The 21496-nt window shown below is 41.2% G+C and overlaps 1 protein-coding gene across 1 annotated transcript; it reads right to left on the reverse strand.

Annotated features, from left to right (window-relative positions):
- Positions 1-3491: 3491 nt before the first annotated feature.
- On the reverse strand, positions 3492-21496 carry si:ch211-207e14.4 (uncharacterized). The gene is made up of 13 exons (XM_063016045.1): positions 21077-21496; positions 20078-21013; positions 16434-16518; positions 12774-12932; positions 11780-11898; positions 11463-11586; positions 9986-10024; positions 8638-8783; positions 7187-7261; positions 6861-6924; positions 5427-5564; positions 5028-5200; positions 3492-4116 (listed from the first exon to the last, which is right to left on the reverse strand). Exons 1-13 carry the CDS (start codon positions 21494-21496, stop codon positions 3640-3642), a joined length of 2955 nt encoding a protein of 984 aa, XP_062872115.1. The 3' UTR covers positions 3492-3639.

A 21496-nucleotide genomic window follows, 5' to 3' on the forward strand; every position in this document is an offset into this window, starting at 1 on the left:
GGTGTTAAATAAAATCTGTGCAAGAATTTCCAATGTATTATTTGGTGAGTTGGGTTTCTTGAAGATAAATAGATTGTTTCCCAAGCACAATCTATAGAAATCTCTTGATCCTCCACTGTAATATCTTTACACTAGACCAAGCTCACTCCCAGCGGAGTACAAGAAGCCTTAAGTAAGACGGTGTAAATGTTAGAAGCTAAACAAGACTTCTTATTAAGATTCACCACTCTAAGCATTGGATGTAACTGTAGCTTAGAGCTTAAGGGTGCTCCATAAGACCAGGGGGCATATTTAAGTTGTAAGTACCTAAAGAAAGAGACACTAGGTAAGTTACATTGCTCTCTGATATCCTGACAGGATCTTAATTCATTTTCATCAAAAATATAGTCACTGAAGTATTCTTGTGGAAACAGCTACTCGAGGCAAGGTTCACCACTTTTCCAAATTTTCTAAATTTGTGGATAATGGATCTCACAGGATCTCACTTTGCTGGAAGTGATGTTTAGATTCAACATTAATTACGTCTGGTCGTGGACATAATTGTCTCCTCCCCTCCATGTATTAGTCATGGCCCTGCTGCCAACCACATTTTTCTCACAAAGTCTCGAAGATCTACAGGCTGGGGTCTCAGGGTCCTGAGGCACTGTTGTAGCCAGTGGTGTGAAAACAACCAGTTCTAAGTTTAGGGGAGCATCTTGAGGCTTGCAAGGATGGGGCCAGTTTGCTCTGTGTTGTAAATATGGGGCTAAATGGTCTCTATGGATAATGCTCTCACACCGTGTGCCACTCTCCACCCGATTTTGGGGAGTCCTTTTTCCAGCAGGGATTGAAAACTCAAACTCTTGGCCAATCATGGCCAATCATGAGACATGATGTAGTCAGTGGTGTAATGTAACAAAGTAATAATACTTCATTACCGTATTTTTTTGGAGTATCTGTACTTTACTAAAGTTTTTACATTTCCGTCAACTTTCACTTTTACTCCACCTCATTTCCATTTGCCCTATGCAAATCCGTTACTCGTTACTACAAAATAAACGGCAAGAAATTTGGTAGCTAATTGATGTAAGATGTGTAACAGACTGCAAGCAAGCAGGTGTGGTGAATTTGTGATCTGAGCTTGTAGATTGTTGTTAGATCAATGGTTAAGCCTAATGCGCAAGTGCAGACAAGTTCTCTAAAAGTGATGGATGCATTTTGATTTCCACCCAACTCCAGGCATGTCAGATACTAGCAGCAACATGGTAGTGAAGGACAAGAACACCTGTGGCCATATTTACAAAATATGTTTTCATTTGTCAGAGTGAAAGAAAAAATGCAAAAAAAGATTTATTTATTACATTTACTTTGACTCTTATTTCATTGCATATATGAACCCAAGATATTTTATGTTTTGTCTGGTCAACTTCATTTTAACTGTTAATATACACTGATCAGCCATAACATTAAAACCACCTCCTTGTTTTTACACTTTCTGTCCATTTTATCAGCTCCACTTACCATATAGAAGCACTTTGAAGCTCTACAATTACTGACCATTTCTCCACATACTTTTTTAGCCTGATTTCACCCTGCTCTTCAATGGTCAGGACCACCACAGAGCAGATATTATTTAGGTGGTGGATCATTCTCAGCACTGCAGTGACAATGACATGGTGGTGGTGTGTTAGTGTGTGTTGTGCTGGTATGAGTGGATCAGACACAGCAGCGCTGCTGGAGTTTTTAAATACCGTGTCCACTCACTGTCCACTCTATTAGACACTCCTACAGTTGTGTTCAAAATAATACATCACTAGCAGTCCAACATCACTAACCAGATCAATCACTGTTTTTGGTAGAAATTATATTTATACATGGCAAAACACTTGTCAATCATGACATGCATGCTGCTGATTCTGTATAATTGAATAAGTAACTAAAAGGGGCGTGTTCAAAATAATAGCAGTGTAAAGTTCAATTAGTGAGGTCATTCATTCTGTGAAAAAATGGGTGTCAAACAGGTGGCCCTCATTAAAGTATAAAAGCAGCAGATGTTGTACATGCTGGTTATGGTGCATTTCTCTCTAAAAAACAGAGTGAAATGGGTCGTTCCAGACATTGTTCAGAAGAACAGCTTACTTTGATTAAAAAGTCGATTGGAGAGGGAAAAACATATAAAGAAGTGCAGAAAATTATAGGCTGCTCAGCTAAAATGATTTCAAATGCTTTAAAATGGCAACCAAAACCAGAAAGACGTGGAAGAAAATGGAAAACTATCATTCGGATGGATTGAAGAATAGCCAAAATGGCAAAGCCAATGATCAGCTCCAGGGAGATCAAAGAAGGTCTAAAGTTACCTGTGAGTACTGTGACAGTTAGAAGACGCCTGTGTGAAGCCAAGCTATCGGCAGGAAGCCCCCGCAAAATCCCATTGTTGCAAAAACAACATGTGCTGAAGAGGTTACAATTTGTCAAAGAACACATTCACTGGCCTAAAGAGAAATGGCGCATTTGATCAATTTTAATTCATGTTTTGATTTGGAAAAGAATGTGCAGTGTTGTCAATGCATTTGTGTGTATTAAAATAAAAGCTATTATAAGAATTCTGAGCTTTATTCACTTTTTTAAACACACTGCTATTATTTTGAACACAACTGTACCTAGTTGGTCCACCTTGTAGATCGCTCATCTATTGCTACTGTTTGAGTTAGTCATCTTCTAGACCTTCATCAGTGGCCACAGGACGCTGCCTACGGGGCACTGTTGGCTGGATATTTGTGCTCCTCAAACCATTCCTGAAGCATTTTTGCTTTGTGGCAGGGTGCATTATCCTGCAGAAAGAGGCCGCAGCCATCAGGGAATACCGTTTCCATGAAAGGGTGTACATGGTCTGCAACAATGCTTAGGTAGGTGGTGCATGTCAAAGTAACATCCACATGGATGGCAGGACCCAAGGTTTCCCAGCAGAACATTGCCCATTGTCTGTTGGATCAGACCACATGGGCCAGCCTTCGCTCCCTACAAGCATTAATGAGCCTTGGCCGCCCATGACGCTGTCGCCGGTTTACCATTGTTCCTTCCTTGGACCACTTTTGATAGATACTGACCACTGCAGGCCGGGAACACCCCACAAGAGCTGCAGTTTTGGAGATGCTCTGACCCAGTCGTCTAGCCATCACAGATTGGCCCTCGTCAAACTCGCTCAAATAATTATGCTTGCCCATTTTTCCTGCTTCTAACACATCAACTTTGATGATAAAATGTTTACTTGCTGCCTAATATATCCCACCCACTAACAGGTGCCGTGATCAAGAGATAATCAGTGTTATTCACTTCACCTGTCAGAGGTCATAATGTTATGCCTGGTCGGTGTATATTGGGTTTTAGAGTGACATATGCTGCCCTAACTGCACCATCTTCAGGAAGTCCATTACTACTTACTAAATGTTCCCACAATATAAGCACTTTTTTTGGCATAATGAGAAGTCTTTGATGGGATGATGAGAGGGTCCTTTATTAAATTAAACATTCAATTCTCAGATTTACTTTTAAAGACATTTTTGATGTTTTAATGCAGTTATGTATACAGAGTCTAGTGGTCTCTTATCTGTGTAAACCCATAATATTATATCTACAATATTCCACAGTTCTCTTATCAGACTAATGTAAACCACCAATCAGTCTCTTTGCATCTTGAATAGCCATCAGTAATGCACTTCCAGCAGGGAGTTTGAAGAAACCATTCTCCGAAATGTTCTCTACAACAAGCTGAGCTCCTGGCTTCTGCAAAGACAACCCATGGAGATGAGAGAAAAGCAGTGGCAAGTCTTTTGGGATGGTGTAATGAGAGGCCAAGTTTAAGATGGTTGGAATCTCTGACTTTTTTGAATACTCAAAACTGGCGGTCATGTATTTAGAGAGGCCCTCCCCTGAAGATTTGGCTTGAAATATCTCCTCTCCAATTATGGCCACAATGGCTAAAAAAGTGTTTGTTTTTGGATTCTTTTCTTCCTTTCTTTGGTTAAAACTTCGGGAGCAGATGACCATTACATAGTCACTCTCTTTGATCTTTCTGCAGTACCACCCCAGATCTCCCTCCTCCATGATGCTCAAGGCATCCCAAAGGTCCAGATGTACCTGTCATGTAATTCAAATCGATCAGTCATAACATTAAAACCACCTCATTGTTTCTACATTCACTGTCCATTTTATCAGCTCCACTTACCATATAGAAGTACTTTGTAGTTCTATAATTACTGACTGTAGTCCATCTATTTCTCTGCATGCTTTGTTAGCCCCCTTTCATGCTGTTCTTTAATGTTCAGGACCCCCACAGGACCACTACAGAGTAGGTATTATTTGGGTGGTGGGTCATACTCAGCACTGCAGTGACACTGACATGGTGGTGGTGTGTTAGTGTGTGTTGTGCTGGTATGAGTGGACAGGACACCGCAGCGCTGCTGGAGTTTTTAAACACTTCACTGTTACTGCTGAACTGAGAATAGTCCACCAACCAAAATATCCAGCCAACAGTGCCCTGTGGGCAGCATCCTGTGACCACTGATGAAGGTCTAGAAGATGACCAACTCAGCAAGCAATAGATGAGCGATCGTCTCTCACTTTACATCTACAAGGTGGACCAACTAGGTAGGAGTGTCTAATAGAGTGGACAGTGAGTGGACACAGTATAAAAAAAAACTCCAGCAGCGCTGCTGTGTCTGATCCACTCATACCAGCACAACACACACTAACACACCACCACCATGTCAGTGTCACTGCAGTGCTGAGAATGATCCACCACCCAAATAATACCTGCTCTGTGGTGGTCCTGTAGGGGTACTGATCATTGAAGAACAGGGTGAAAACAGGCTAAAAAGATATGTAGAGAAACAGATGGACTACAGTCAGTAGTTGTAGAACTACAAAGTGCTTCTATATGGTAAGTGGAGCTGATAAAATGGACAGTCAGTGTAGAAACAAGGAGGTGCTTTTATATTTTCATAAGAATTTTCATAATAAGGTTCACAAGAACTCAACAGTGACTTTACCTGAGTGGCCATATGCTTTTGCACAAAAGTTGCCAGTTGTAGGACAACGCTTACATGGGCAGATCCATCATTACTTGAGTAACAAATCAGGAGTCGAGGTGGTCGTCTGTTGTTGTTGAGTGTTATGTTCTGACATTTATCAGTTTGTTCATCATAGTATTCTTCAATTGGGTCTAAAGAAATATTGGATATAGATCAGGATGAAATTAAAATAGTATTATGAGTAATATACAGTATATAAAGAAATCATTCATATACAGTACTGTAGATTACAATAACGGTACTTTTTTAATTCATTAAATTTGATAATTACACATATGACAATTCTGTTATTGCACTGTACTGGCTTAAAGTCTATTAGTACATAGAAATAAATTAAGAAACAGTTATGTTAGTTACCTTGTAGTATTTTAGTTTTTACTGCTTTTTTCTTAAGTCTTTTCTGCCAGAGGATAGCAAAGATGACTGCTAGGGTGGCTGCTAGTACAATGGCCACAGAAAGAAGTACTGCTAAGGAAGGATCCTCCTTGTCTAAGGCTGAAAGATTCAAGAGTTTACCTTCTGTGTTTTTATTTAAATACATAAACAGCAAAAATGTATTTGTTTAATTTATTTTTAAAAATCCTTCATTGTCTTTTGTAAACATAAACACATTTAAAATTTGATGCCTGCAACACACTCCAAAAAAGTTGGGACAGAGGCGTTTTTAACCCAGGGTTTTATCACCTTTCCATTTAATGAGAGTTTTTAATGGTTTGGGAAATGAGGACAATAATTGTTGCAGTTTTGCAAGTGGAATGACAATTTGAATGAAGAGTAGCAAGAGAGATAGTTTTCTATGCAATGCGATCTGAGAGCTCAAAGGTCTCGGACATTTAACAGTGGTCTCCAGCTTTGCCATGGACTGAGATCACTCCAGATTCCCTGAATCTTTTTTAAACTTTTTTAATTACACTTAATTACACAGATCAGCCATAACATTACTCCCTGTTTCTACACTCACTGTCCATTTTATCAGCTCCACTTACCATATAGACTTTGTAGTTCTACAATTACTGACTGTAGTCCATCTGTTTCTCTACATACTGTTTTAGCCTGCTTTCACCCTGTTCTTCAATGGTCAGGACTCCCAGGACCACCACAGAGCAGGTATTATTTGGGTGGTGGATCATTCTCAGCACTGCAGTGACAATGACATGGTGGTGGTGTGTTAGTGTGTGTTGTGCTGGCTTGGGAGGATAAGACACAGCAGCGTTGCTGGAGTTTTTAATTACCGTGTCCACTCACTGTCCACTCTATTAGACACTCCTACCTAGTTGGTCCACCTTGTAGATGTAAAGTCAGAGATGATCGCTCATCGATTGCTGCTGTTTGAGTTGGTCATCTTTTAGACCTTCATCAGTGGTCACAGTACACTGCCTACTGGGCACTGTTGGCTGGATATTTTTGGTTGGTGGACTATTCTCAGTCCAGCAGTGACAGTGAGGTGTTTAAAAACTCCAGCAGCACTGCTGTGTCTTATCCACTTATACCAGCACAACACACACTAACACACCACCACCATGTCAGTGTCACTGCAGTGCTGAGAATGATCCACCACCCAAATAATACCTACTATGTAGTGGCCCTGGGAGATTCCTGACCATTGAAGAACAGCATAAAAGGGGGCTAACAAAGCATGCAGAGAAACAGATGGACTACAGGCAGTAATTGTAGAACTACAAAGTGCTTCTATATGGTGATAAAATTGACAGTGAATGTAGAAACAAGGAGGTGGTTTTAATGTTATGGCTGATCGGTGTATATAATGTAATTCAGACTCTATATGTTTACCTTTTAAATGCTGCACATGTACAAAGAATGTTTTTCTTACTGCATCCACAACATCTGATGCAATCTAAACAAAAATAACAGTATTTTGTCACAGTTGTTTTATGTATGAATCATTTATTTTTAAACATTAACTGTTTATTATGTAATATTGTATATAATATTGTATATATTGTATGTAATGTATATAATATTGCTTTTCAAGGTAGTAAGTATTTTAATAACCAACATGGTAGAATTGCATTTCTTTCTGGGTAGTTTTTGAAATAGATTATATAGATTAACTTGCTATACTTGCTGTACTTATTAACTGATTAAGTTTGACTCACCTCACAGGTATAGTTGGTTTCTACGGGAAGGTGAAGCAAGAGGAAAGTATGATGTGTGTTGTTTACAGTAAAATCCTAAATGAAGAACCACCACAAAAGTGAATCATTATGCATTATGACAGATTAGCTAAATCAGAAGCTATACATATTCAAATACAGCTAGATTCACTGCACATATCATCCAGAGACATAATAGCTTTACATAAAATCATTGGCGGATGTTTAGTTGAAATAGTGAAAGGGATATTGTTAAGAAGAGAGGCTTTGGACCCAAAGTGCAGAGAAACATTTTTATTTTTTTATTTAATGATAATCAAGGTAAATGACACAAAAGGAACAATAACAAGAACAGAAAACAATTCGGGAAATACCCAAACGATGTCGCTGGCCGCAGACAACTGAAAAAGAGAAAAAACCAACACAGAGAAAAACAGACAAGTGCGAGGCGCGAACCCGGGTCGCCCAGATACGAGGCGTTAAAGAAAGCCCGTGCGCTTGTAAACCGCGCAGCTGGGAAACACACACCGGAATAATAACAACCCGGGAGCCCGTGCGCTTGTGAACGGCGCAACTGGGAAAACACACCGGAATAATAACAACCTGGGAGCCCGTGCGCTTGTGAACGGCGCAACTGGGAAAACACACTGGAATAATAACAACCCGGGAGCCCGTGCGCTTGTGAACGGCGCAACTGGGAAAACACACCGGAATAATAATCCGGGTAACGAAAACAGGGAAAAAGAGAAACTCGGCTTAATAATAAAAGCCGATCCGGCGTTGTCACCAGCACAGGGACGCTGGGAAGGAGCCGGAGTATAGAGGTGGCGTTGAAGCCAAAAGGGCGGATTCGAATCGGGACTGAAGGGTACGAACAAGCGGTGGCTAAACCCACTCTGCTGGGATGACACCGCTGAAGCTTTTGGCTTAAGAGCTGCTGTTTAAGTAGCGGATATGTAGCTTTAGCCCGTTGCTAACAGCGCAAACGGTAGCTATAATTAAAACGCTAAAAAATAACAGCAGCGCGAGGGCTGCACGGAATCGCACCTGCTGACCCTAAATAAGAGAACCAAAATCCTGGATTTACCTCGGCCTTGCGACCTACACACCCGAACGCTCTAAAAGCGCCAGGGGTAACCAGACTTTCCCTAACGAAGACGGTGGCGTGCAACCAAGCCAAACAAAAGGAAAAGGTGCGACGCCTGCAACCTGGCGACGCCCCCTTAAATAGGGAGATCGCAGGTGCAGGTCGTTCGCCCCTAACGAGCTGGCCTACTATTTGAGGCCAAGCTCTTTGTTGTTCTGTAACGCCTGCGACGCTGGGAACTGGTGGTATTTTCACCAGCCGTCGCAGGCACCCTAACAGATATGTCACAAAATTAGAGCACATTTTACCTCTTTAAATGCTGGTTATCAAGAACTTCTGCCAGCATTAATGCTGTATAAATACTTACTGGTTGAATAATTTTATTGCTACGTGAGCCCCCTCCAAAGCATGATGAAAAGTAGCGACTGATCCCCAGGTTCTCAGGTGCCAAGTTAAAAGTGACAAAAATATCCTGGCTCTTTTGGTGGACTTCAATATGGCTTGGATACCATTCTTTAACACAAAGAAAATATATAATGCTTATTATAAAGTTTACTTAATAAAATATAAGCAAAAACACTGTTATTTAATATGTATATATTTGTAGCGGGGCAGGGTGGGGCAGGGCACACCACTGAAGCGGCAGGTGAATCATCGTACCTGCAAGACCAGTAGAACAAAACCCAAATGCAGGACTAAATACTAAACCAAAAAGTAAACAACACAGCAAAGGGTGGCCAAATGAAATAAATGAATAACATTTATGAAAAAAAAAAAAAAAAAAAATACACAGCCCACTCAGAACAGAGAGACGAGCTTGTCAGTCAGATATCCCAGTAGATGATATCCTACTTTATGCACTTGCCCAAAAAAGAAAAGAAGAATGACTTGGTAAGATTTTACATCCTTCTCAGACCATATGTAGAGTCATCTCTCCACCAAACACAAGCAGTTCAACTGCTGTCATCTAGTTCTAGCACCAGAGATCTCTTCATTCAGTGGTGGTGGTTCCTGTACAGTTTTTCACAGTAGTATTTCCATCTTTGACACATCATCTTTCGAGAAGTTTCTTTCCATTTTTCTGTACGTTTTCTGTATTTATCTGGGACTTTGCTTTTGCTTTATGCTCCTTTCTTATTTACTCAAATGTGTCACTGGAAATTCAGTTCTTAAATTTGTTACAGTTAGTACCAAACAGTAGCTTATCTTAGCAGCTTTTACCATGACACATCTGTTGCCACAGTCTGTCTGGTGTGTGTGTTTTCCAAAGTATTTCTAACTCTTCAAATCTGCTGGCAACCTCCACAAGGTTTTTTAGGGTCGAACAGCAGTGGCTTCTTGATTTGCTTTTTTTTAATCTAAGTTTCATCGTCAACAAGTTTGTGATCACAATCTGCACTGAGGAAGGTGCACACATTATTAACCAACTGTTTCCACTGCATACTTATCAGGATGCAGTCAGTGTGAGTACTCTTGATTTGAACTTTTCCAAGTGTATATGTGCCTGTTGTGTAGGCGGAACAGTGTTGATAATGACCATGGTTGGGTCAGTTTGGTGTGCAAGAACTTGACTGGCCGGCACAGAGCCCTAAGCTCAACCAATAAGTTTGCCATAATGTCCCAAACTTATATAACATAGTAGAAGTAGTAACAATACAAAAACACAACAATAAAATTACTAAATGTACTAAATGTAAAAACCTGATCTTAGTCACCTGTTTTGCAGTTCTCCAAACCATTTCTCTCAGGGCATGCTGTGAAGAGACCAAGGTGTAATTAATGCCATTCACAGTCATTTGTTTATTCTTCTCACTATGAGACTTTTTTTCACAAGTATAAAGGTAGAAAAACAACAGAGTGTAGTACATTAATAACATATAAAATACAACCCCAAATCAAAAAATTTATTGAAAGTTGATTGCAGACAGTTTGAACCCAAGATATTTCATGTTTTGTCTGCTCAACTTCATTTTATTTGTTAATATACCTCCATTCCTGCATTTCAGGCCAGCAACACATTTCAAAAAAAGTTGGGATGGGGCCATTTAGGGCTAGTAATGAGGATGCATTGGTACAAAAGCAGACACAAGGTACAAAAGAGTCTTTGATGAGCAAAGATGATCAGAGGCTCTCCAGTTTGTCAACAAATGCATGAGAAAGTTATTAAAATGTTTAAAAACCATGTACATCAAAGAAAGATTGGAAGGCATTTGCAAATTTCTCCCTCTACAGTACATAATATCATTAAACAATTCAAGGAATCGGGAGGAATTTAAGTGTGTAAAGGCCAAGGGCACAAGCTTAAGCTGAACGCCCGTGATCTTTGATCCCTCAGACAGCACTGCATCAAGCGCCAATCACATCACCTTTGTCAAGCACTAAAATACGGAGTTACATGCACAAATGCCACTTAAAACTTTACTGTGCAAAAAAGAAGCCTTATGTTAACCATGTCCAGAAGCAGCGTCGACTTCTCTGGGCTTGGAGGCATCTAGGATGGACCATCACACAGTGGAAACGTATATTGTGGTCAGATGAATCAGCATTCCAGGTCTTTTTTGGAACGAATGGATGCTGTGTGCTCCGGACCAAAGAAGAAAAGGACCGTCCATCCAGTTATCTGCAACAAGTCCAACAGCCAGGGTCTGTCATGGTATGGGGCTGTGTCAGTGCCCTTGGCAAAGGTAATTTACAGTTCTGTGATGGCAGCATGATTGCAGAAAAGTACACTGAGATCTTAGAGCAACATATTTTTCAACAAGACAATGCAAAACCACATGCTGCACACATTACAAAGGCATGGCTGCGGAAGAAGAGGGTACAGGTACTGGACTGGCCTGCCTGCAGTCCTGACCTGTCCCCAATAGAGAACGTGTGGAGAATTTTGAAACAAAAAATGCCACAATGACCCCGTACTGTTGCACATCTTAAGACGTGTTTGCAGGAAGAATTAGACAAAATAAAACCGGAAGCATTAAATCCACTAAATTTGGAATGTGTTGCAGGCCTGAAATGCAGGAATGGATGTTTATTAATAAATAAAATGTTGACTAGACAAAACATGAAATATCTCAGGATCATACTGTCTGCAATGAAATAAAAGTCAAAGTAAATGTAAGAAACTCATTCTGATTTGGGGTTGTATAATGCTTAATGTGAGCTTAGTGAGTAAATATGTAAGAAAACACTTACAGTGAGTAAAGAATAACTTCTTATTATAAAATTTGTCCCACATCTCTGGAACAGGTAGGGCCATCACTGTTACAGCATACTGGGTACCCAGAGACAGATTTGTGAACAGATCCGAGTAATACACCTTCACAAAAGGGAAAAAAATATACAGTTCATTTTTAAATAATAATCAAGCTCTGAAAATGCTTCTGCTTTGAAGAAAACAGTGGTATTACTCTAATGTGTGTAGTTTACATTTCCATGTTTGTTGTCATACACAAGTTCAGTGTTTTAATTAATTATCAAAAATTAATTCAAAAGTTTCAAAATTTCTGTACCCTTTGAGCATGCACAGCAGAGAGTGACATATTGTTTTGAAGAAAGAAGAGCTGACATGTGATCTGGGTGCCACCTAAAGCTTGCAGGGTAACTTGGAAACCACGTAGAAAAGCAATACCTGTGGTATATTGACAACAATGATATCCCAACAGTACAGCAATGGCCAGAATAGACCTATATAATTTTAAAAAAGACAATTTATAAATTATTACATCCACAATTGCAACTGGAAATATTCAACCACCCTCACCTTAACAATTACTATGGTGATGTATACACTGATTAGCCATAACATTAAAACCACCTCCTTGTTTCTACACTCTGTTCGTTTTATCAGCTCCACTTACCATATAGAAGCACTTTGTAGTTCTACAATTACTGACTGTAGTCCATCTATTTCTCTAAATACTTTTTAAACCTTTTTTTACTCAGTTTTTCAATGGTCAGGACCCCCACAGAGCAGGTATTATTTAGGTGGTAAATGATTCTCAGCACTGCAGTGACACTGACATTGTGGTGGTGTGTTAGTGTGTGTTGTGATGGTATGAGTGGATCAGACACAGCAGCGCTGCTGGAGTTTTTAAATACTGTATCCACTCACTGTCCACTCTATTACCTGGTTGGTCCGCCTTGTAGATGTGAAGTTGGTGGACTGTTCTCAGTCCAGCAGTGACAGTGAGGTGTTTAAAAACTCCATCAGCGCTGCTGTGTCTATATGGTAAGTGGAGCTGATAAAATGGACAGTGTGTGTAGAAACAAGGAAGTGGTTTTAATGTTATGGTTGATCGGTGTATATATATTTTTTTCTTAGGGGGTTGAATATTTCTGATTGCTATACTCTATATCTTTATATTTTTTGTAGAAGACAACAATTGATAAAACAATAATTACATTTTCAAATACAGTACTAACTTCAATTCATTACAGTATTTCAACTTATATAAGCATTTTAATTATTATTATTACTAATTTATTTATTATTATAATTATTACCATATTGGCTAGGGTTCCATGACACAACAACAGTATCATATTTTGAGTTTGAACTTTCCACAAACTCAATGGTGACATTCTGTGGTGCATGGACATAGTGCTGGCAGATATCTGGGACTTGAGGACCTAAAAATGAATGACACAGCCACGGGACACAACCTGGACCAAAGCAAAATGTCAGTAGAGCACAAATATATGCATATATAATGACATGTATGCCAAATAGGACAATGCAATTATTACTATTGTTCAAACCATTTTAAACAGCATACTGATTATATCATAAATAACCCGAAAAAAATACCTGGATTTCTGCCCAGTAACCTCACTAAAAAGTTAACAGCACTTTGAACACACTATACCAGTTTACATGTATTAAATTTAAGAGGATTTTTGAACGTTAAACCAACTTGATTTGATTAAAATGTGACATTATAAATCACATAAACTACTTTAAATTACATTTTGAAATGTAATTTATTATTAAATGGATGTCATTTAAGAAACAGTGAAGTTCTTTTTTGTTTGTAGGTTTCTAGTGCACTTAAAGCTACCGGATCAAAAAGGTTTGTATATTTATAAAAAATGAACTAGCATAAATATTGTATTTGTATTAGCTATATGATCGGACTATGTAGGGAAAAATAAATAATTAAATTAAATTGAACTGACTTCATCTAAATAAGTACTATTTACAGACACTCCGACACGTGGGCAGCAGATGTATTTAACCTCCTGAGACCCGAGCTTTGATTTTTTCAATGCATTTTTTCTATTCCTTTTGTTTTTAACCTTATTAGTTGGGTGGCACGGTGGCTCAGTGGGTAGCACTGTCGCACACTGTCACAGCAAGAAGGTCCTGGGTTCGATCCCCAGATGGGGCGGTCCAAGTCCTTTCTCTGTGGAGTTTGCATGTTGTCGTGTGGGTTTCCCCCGGGTGCTCTGGTTTCCTCCCACAGTCCAAAGACATGCAAGTGAGGTGAATTGGAGACACTGAATTGTCCATGACTGTGTTTGAAATAACCTGAATCTTGTGTAATGAGTAACTACCGTTTCTGTCATGAATGTAACCAAAGTGTAAAACATAATGTTAAAATCTTAATAAAGAAACAAACTTTATTAGTTTTCTAGTACTTTTGCTACCACTAGATGGCAGACAAAAGTGTCCACTAATGGGGACAATCGGTCTAAGTTTAGCAGGTCAAGGAATAAGGCATAACAAAGCCAAAATGTAATGTCCTCATATGTGACCGCAGGGTCTCAAGAGGGTATCTTTTAACCTACACTAGACAAGATCAGCTGCAGATCAGCTCTGAGAGACACACCCTGATCCGCACTCTTTCCCCGCCTCTGTGCAGGCACCATCAACCAGCCAACAGAGGTCTTAGTTGCATCAGTTATGAGAGAGCCCCTATCCGGCTTAATGCCCCTCCACTATATGAACAACAGGCCAATCGTTGTTCATGTGGCTGCTCAGCCCAGCCGGCAAGCAGAGCTGAAACTCGATACGATGTATTCGAGATCCCAGCTCTGGTGTACTCACTCACTTTCTTAACTGCTTATCCAATTAGGGTCGCGGGGGGTTCTGGAGCCTATCTCAGCTTTTCAATGGGCGCAAGGCACACAGTAACACCATGGGCGCCAGTCCATCGCAGGGCAGTCACACATACACACACCCATTCACCTATAGGGCAATTCAGTGTCTCCAGTTAACCTGACTGCATGTTTTTGGACTGTGGTTGGAAATCGTAGCTCCCGGAGGAAACCCACACAGACATGGAGAGAACCTGCAAACTCCGCACAGAAAGGACCTGGACTGCCCCGTCTGGGGATCAAACCCAGGACCTTCTTGCTGTGAGGCAACAGTGCTACCCACCGTGCCGCCCATCTCATAATTTAGTAAAGTAAAATTATTTTTATTTAGTTATTTGGTTATTTAGCGTATGTACAAATAGTATTGCTATTATTATTAGTTTTCTGCCACCGCACATGAGGAAACACCCTCTGGCCTGAATTATGCTGTGTTTTAACAACATTCTAGAAATTCTTTAAGTTAAGTGCTGCTTCCAAAAATAAAGATTGAAAATTAACATTTATAAAACAGATTAGATTATGAATATGAACTAATGAACTGGTAAGATCTAAAATCCTCAAGAAAATTGTTTTCAACCAAACAGAAAGAAATAAAAAATAAACAGAATTATGGTTAATAGTATGAAGTATGTTTAATAATATGGAATTATTGTGTTTATCACTGTGACTTTAAATTTGTCATTAAAACAGTTTAATTAATTTTAACTTTTTAAATTTGTCATTAAAACAGTTTAATTAATTGTAACTTTTTTAATTTGTCATTAAAACAGCTTAATTAATTATATATATATTAATTATTCTTAATTATGTATACACTTTATACAGCCCCCCAAAAAAGGTGAGACAGTATGGGAAAAAGGAGTGTTTTTTAAATTTACATTGATTTTTAGTTACTTTAGTGTTCTTTTTTGTTTTAGTTTAATTGCTTTTAGTATGAACCCAAGATAATTCATATTTTGTCTTGTCAACTTTATTTTATTAATTAATACACATCCATTGTTGCATTTCAGGCCTGCAACACATATAAAAACAAGTTGGGATGAAAGAAAAAACTAAATAATTATGTGATTTTAAACAAGTGATGTCAAGTGATTGTAATCATGATTTGGAACACAAGCAGTTTATCAAAAGTGTGAGAAAATTATTCAAACGTTTAAAAACAATGTACCTCAAAGAAAGATTGGAAGGGATTTGTGTATTTCTCCCTCTGCAGTGCGTAATGTCAATAAAAGATTAAAGGAGTCTGGAGGAATTTCAGTGCTAAAGGACAAGCCTAAGCTGAACACACATGATCTCTGATCCCTCAGATGGCACTTATATAACCATATAGGCAAGGAATTACTTTGGCAAATCTTGTCAAGTACTACAGTACAATGCAGAGTTACATTCACAAATTAACTTAAAACTTTACTGAGCAGGGAAGGAACCTTATGTTAACCATGTACAGAAGCGGTGTTAAGTTCTCTGGGCTCAGAGGCATCCGAGGTTTCAATGCCATACTGTTGCAAACGTGTTAAGACGGGTTTACAGAGAAAAAAAAGAGACAAAATAACACCTAAAACACTTTTATCGATATTATCCTCTGTGCTAAAACATATTTTAAGTGTTGCCAGAAGGAATGGCAAGAGAACAAAATAGTAAATGCTTTACCTTGGAATGTGTTGCAGACATAAAATGCAGTAGCAGGTATGTATTAACAAATGACCATGCAAAACATAAAATATATTAGGTTCATACTGTCTGCAATTAAATAAAATAAAACCCAGTCGGTGTCCTGACATTACATGAGGATGTATCAGTTATTTAAACAAAAACTAGTTTTAACTGCCCGTAAATAACAATACCATAAAGTTAAATTAAATTAAAAGAAAAGCCATTTAATTAAAGAAAAATACTATCATCATTTTTAAATATGTGCATCTGTGTAAATGCACTTATTGATACACTGTACCATTGGCTTTCTACTGTTCTACTATTCTACTATTCATTTCACTGTATTTGCAGATTTTCATTACCTGCCTACATCAATCATCTCTTTAACAGTATTTTGCAGTGTATTCAGGCTACCTTTCAAGAGGCCAGCAAGGGCAAGGCCATGTGTAGTTTGGACATCTTCTGTACTGATCCTGCAATACTCACATCCTGGGGTACCCTGATAGAACAAATGACATAATTAGCTATATGTAATTGTATACAGACATTTGTCTCTACAGTCAAGCCGGAAAGTCTGCACACCCCTTTTACCTTCTCCACTTTTTTTTTTTTTTTTACGTTACAGACTCATTCCATAATAGATCGATTTCCTTTTTGGCCTCAAACATTTACACACAATCACCAATAATTACGAAGTGAAAACAGGGTTTAGAAAATATGCAATTTTATTTTACTGACAGAAATGGTTTATTTAGGGGTTACATATCTGTACACACCCTTACACACCCAGCCTAATACTTGATGCACCTTTGGCAGCAATTACAGATTCAAGACGTCTTGGGAAAGAAGCTACGAGCTTGGCATACTTGTTTCTGGACATTTTCTGGACGAGCTCCATCAGGTTGGATAGGGAGCATCGGTACACAGCCATTTTCAGCTCCTATTACAGATGTTTGATTGGATTCAGGTCTGGGCTCTGGCTGGGCCACACAAAGACATTGACAGACTTTCTCCAAAGCCACTCCTCAGGTGATGGTGGTATTGATGATGGATGATTTAGTATTCAGGCCAAAAAGTTCGATTTTGGTTTCATCAGACCCGAGAATCTTGTTTCTCATGGTTTAAGAGTCCTCTAGGTGCCTTTTGGCAAACTTTTACTAAGGAGTGGCTTCCATCTGGCCACTCCACCATAAAGGCGTGATTTGTGGAGTGCTGCCTGGATGGTTGATCATCTCTACAAGGATATGCTGGAGCTTTGTCAGAGTGACCCTTGGGTTCCTGCTCACCTCCCTGGCCAAGGTCCGTCTTCCCTGATCGCTCAGTTTGGCCGGGTGGCCAGATCTAAGAAGATTTTTTGTGGTTCCAAACTTCTTCTATTTATGAATGATGGTGACCACTGTGCTCTTTGGGACCTGTAAAGCTGCAGCAATTGTTCTGTACCCTTCTCCAGATCTATGCCTTGACACAATCCTGTTTCTGAGGTCTGCAGATAATTCCTTTCACCCCATGATTTGGAGTTTGCTCTGATATGCACTGTTAACTGTGGGACCTTATATAGACAGGTGTTGGCAATCCCCAATCATGACCAATCAATTGAATTTACCACAGGTGGACTCCAATTAAATTGTAGAAACATCTCAAGCAGTATCAGTGAAAACGAAATGCACCTCAGCTCACTTTTGGGTATCATATCAAAGGGTGTGAACACTTGTGTACATATGATATTTTACATTTTGATTTTTAATAAATTAGCACAAATGTCTAAAAACCTGCTTTCACTTTGTCATTGTGAGCTATTTTGTGTAGAATTTTGTGTACAGTTAAACATATTGATTATTGTCATCAAAAAGCCAGAAATATTGTTTACTCACTATTCTCTATTTCTTAGATGTGCTTTGATATTTGTGGTTTCATATTTTGTCAGATGTCAGATAGGTCAAAACAGGCCACAACAGTGAACAAAAGTAAACATTTCCATGTGTAATAAGCCATAAGTGGCCCTTATGAAAAGTCAATACTGTGGCTATCACGCACACGCACACTTGAGGCAATTTTTAGGAGCTCCAATTGGCCTTTGGCAACAGCGCTGCCCACTGTGTCAACAAATAAATACATCAGGTAATATAAAATAATAAATTGGGCAAATAAATCAGGCTGAACATGTAATGAATAGAGGCGTAGGACCCAAAGATGCGGAGCAAAAAATGATATTTATTAACAATAAATGATATATACAGAAGAACAAAGGAAAGGAGTTAAACAAAAAACAATTCGGGAAATCCCGAACGACGCCACTCTCGTCACTGGCAACTGAAAAGGAAACACAAAAACAGAAAATAGAAAAACAGCCAACGCGAGGCGCGAACCCGGGTCGCTGACTCGCGGTAATTATAATCACCCCGCTACGCTACGGCGTTGCTGAGGTTACACACTCGCCTTCTGAATATAAGGCTGAAACGAGAAGACGGATCTCAGTAAATAATCCGTTAAAAGGGGCAAAACTTGTAAAAATAATTGAAAGGGGAATAGTGGATCGGTTATGTCACCAGTTTTAAAAGGCTGGGAAGAAACCGATGATTGAGTTTGGAAAAAGGGTTCAGGCGAGTGGATTCGAACCGGGGATTCACACATGGAGGAGCGGAGACTTACCGCTCAACCAAACAGCAGTGAATAACCCTGAAAAAAGTACACGCCTTTAAAGGACTGCGGAAGGTGGCAATTAGCCTGAGGCTAACCCGCTGCTAGCTTTGCAAGCGGGGACATTATGTGGCAACGCCAAAACAACCACAGCTCGAGGGCTGTAAGGAATCGCACCAGCTCTCCCTATTAAATGAAACAAAACCCTAATTTACCTCAGTCTTACGACTTACACACCCAACCGCGCTACCAGGCGCCTGGGGTACCAAACTAGCCCTGCAAAAGGAATGGCTGCAGCAGTGCAGCCGGTCGAAAACAAAGAACAAAGGTGCGACGACTGCAGACTGGCGACGCCCCCTTAAGTAGGAAGCTGACAGCTGCAGGTCGTTGCCCTAATCAGCTGGCCTCCTATTTGAGGCCACGCTGCTCTTTGTTCTGTAACGCCTGCAACGCTGTGAACTGGTGGTACGTTCGCCAGACGTTGCAGGCACCCTAACAGGACCCCCCCCTCTAGGGACAGCTCCCGAGGTCCCAAGACCCGCAGACCGGTTCCTTCGGTACTCACGAATCAGTTCAGGGTCCAGGATGCGTCGAGCCGGTACCCATGAACGTTCCTCGGGGCCGTAACCTTCCCAATCCACCAGGTATTGAGTGCTACCCTGCACTTTCCTGCTATCCAGGAGACGGCGGACCGTAAATGCAGGGGCACCCTGGATGATACGAGGGGCGGGAGGTTGTGGGGGGGGTAAAGCTCCCCTACCCGCGAACGGGCGAAGTTGGGAGACATGAAAGGTCGGATGCGCCTTCATCCTGGGGGGCAACTCCAACCTATATGTCACCGGGTTAATCCGTCGGACTACCTTGAACGGACCAATGTACCTCGGTGCCAGCTTGTGAGTGGTACCTTTGATGGGGAGATCCCTCGTCGATAGGAGGACACGTTGGCCCGGACGGAACGTAAGAGCCGGCTGTCGCCTACGGTCAGCATTGCGCTTCATGGAGCGCTGAGAGGCCAAAAGGGCCTGTCTTGCTTTCCGCCAGGCGGCGCGGCAGCGACGGATATGTTGCTGCACAGTCGGCACCGCAACCTCTTGTTCCTGATCAGGAAACAGCGGAGGGGGATAGCCGAACTGTGCCTCAAATGGTGACATACCCAGAGCGGCATGGTGCAGGGTATTGTGAGCAAATTCAGCCCACAACAGCTTATCCGCCCAAGTGGCTGGATTACCTGCAGTCAAGCACCGAAGCATCTTGCCTAGATCTTGAATGACCCGCTCCGATTGCCCGTTGGACTCGGGATGATATCCCGAGGATAAGCTGGCCGTCGCGCCGAGAAGTTGGCAAAAGGCTCGCCAGCACTGGCTAATGAACTGTGGACCCCGATCCGACACAATGTCGGACGGGACCCCATGTGCTCTCACCACATGTTGCAGAACAGCCTGTGCGGTAGCCATGGCGGACGGGAGCTTGGGCATCGGAATGAAAAGGCAAGATTTGGTGAACCGGTCTACAATCACCAGTACCACCGTGAATCCCCTGGATATTGGCAAACCCGTGACGAAATCCAGTGCCAGGTGGGACCACGGTCTAGAGGGTACTGGTAATGGATGGAGGAGTCCACGAGGACGCTCTCTTGTGCTTTTATTAGTCGCACAGACAGCGCAGGTACGGACAAAGTCCTTGACCTGACTCTCCATCCCTGGCCACCAGAACCTTCGGCGCAAGAACACCAGGGTCTTAGAGACTCCTGGATGAGCCGCAAACGAGGACGCGTGAGCCCATTCAAACACCTGACGGCGGACTGTTGATGGTACAAACATCCGGTCAGGTGGACCTCCACCTGGGTCGGGCTCAACAACTTGAGCGTCTCTCACTGTTTTAAATATGCCCCACGTTACTGGGGCAGCAATTTGACTAGGGGGGATGATAGGATCAGGGTCGGTTTCGGGTCTGGTCGATTCCCACTGTCTAGACAGCGAGTCAGGCTTAACATTTTTCGACCCTGGTCTGTAAGAAAGGGTGAAATGAAACCGACCAAAAAAAAGTGACCACCGAGCCTGACGGGAATTCATCCGCTTCGCTTGCTGGATAAACGACAGATTCTTATGGTCTGTCCAGACAAGGAAGGGATGTTTTGCCCCCTCTAGCCAGTGTCGCCACTCATCAAGCGCCAGCTTGATGGCCAAAAGCTCCTTATCTCCTACCGGGTAGTTACGCTCAGCAGGAGTTAGACGGTGCGAAAAGAAAGCGCATGGGTGGAGCTTCTTTTCCGGACCCCCTCTCTGGGACAAAACCGCCCCAACCCCAACATCAGAGGCATCCACTTCCACTATGAAAGGTTCCTCTGGGTCGGGCAACTGCAATACAGGAGCAGTTGTCAAGAGAGACTTGAGCCTATTGAAGGCTTGTTGGGCCTGCACCGTCCATTTAAACGGACCCTTCCCTGTGAGAGCCGTCAAAGGAGCGGCGACCGAACTGAAGTTCCGAATGAATCGCCGGAAAAAGTTGGCAAAGCCCAGAAATCTTTGCACATGGCGTACGGAACTAGGAGTTGGCCAATCCTCCACAGATTTGATCTTAACCGGATCCATTCGCAGGACACCTTGTGAAACTATAAACCCCAAAAAAGACACTGATGGGGTATGGAAAACGGATTTCTCCAGCTTGACGAACAAGTGATGGTCGAGCAAAAGCTGGAGAACCCGACGAACGTGCCTGACATGTTCTTCGATGGATCGGCTAAAGATTAAGATATCGTCCAGATAGACATAGACGTATCTGTCAAGGGCCTCCCGCAAAGCCTCATTGATAAAGTGTTGAAAGACCGCGGGGGCATTCAT

This window comes from Trichomycterus rosablanca, chromosome 19 (genome assembly GCF_030014385.1).
Source record: "Trichomycterus rosablanca isolate fTriRos1 chromosome 19, fTriRos1.hap1, whole genome shotgun sequence".
Taxonomy (NCBI): domain Eukaryota; kingdom Metazoa; phylum Chordata; class Actinopteri; order Siluriformes; family Trichomycteridae; genus Trichomycterus; species Trichomycterus rosablanca.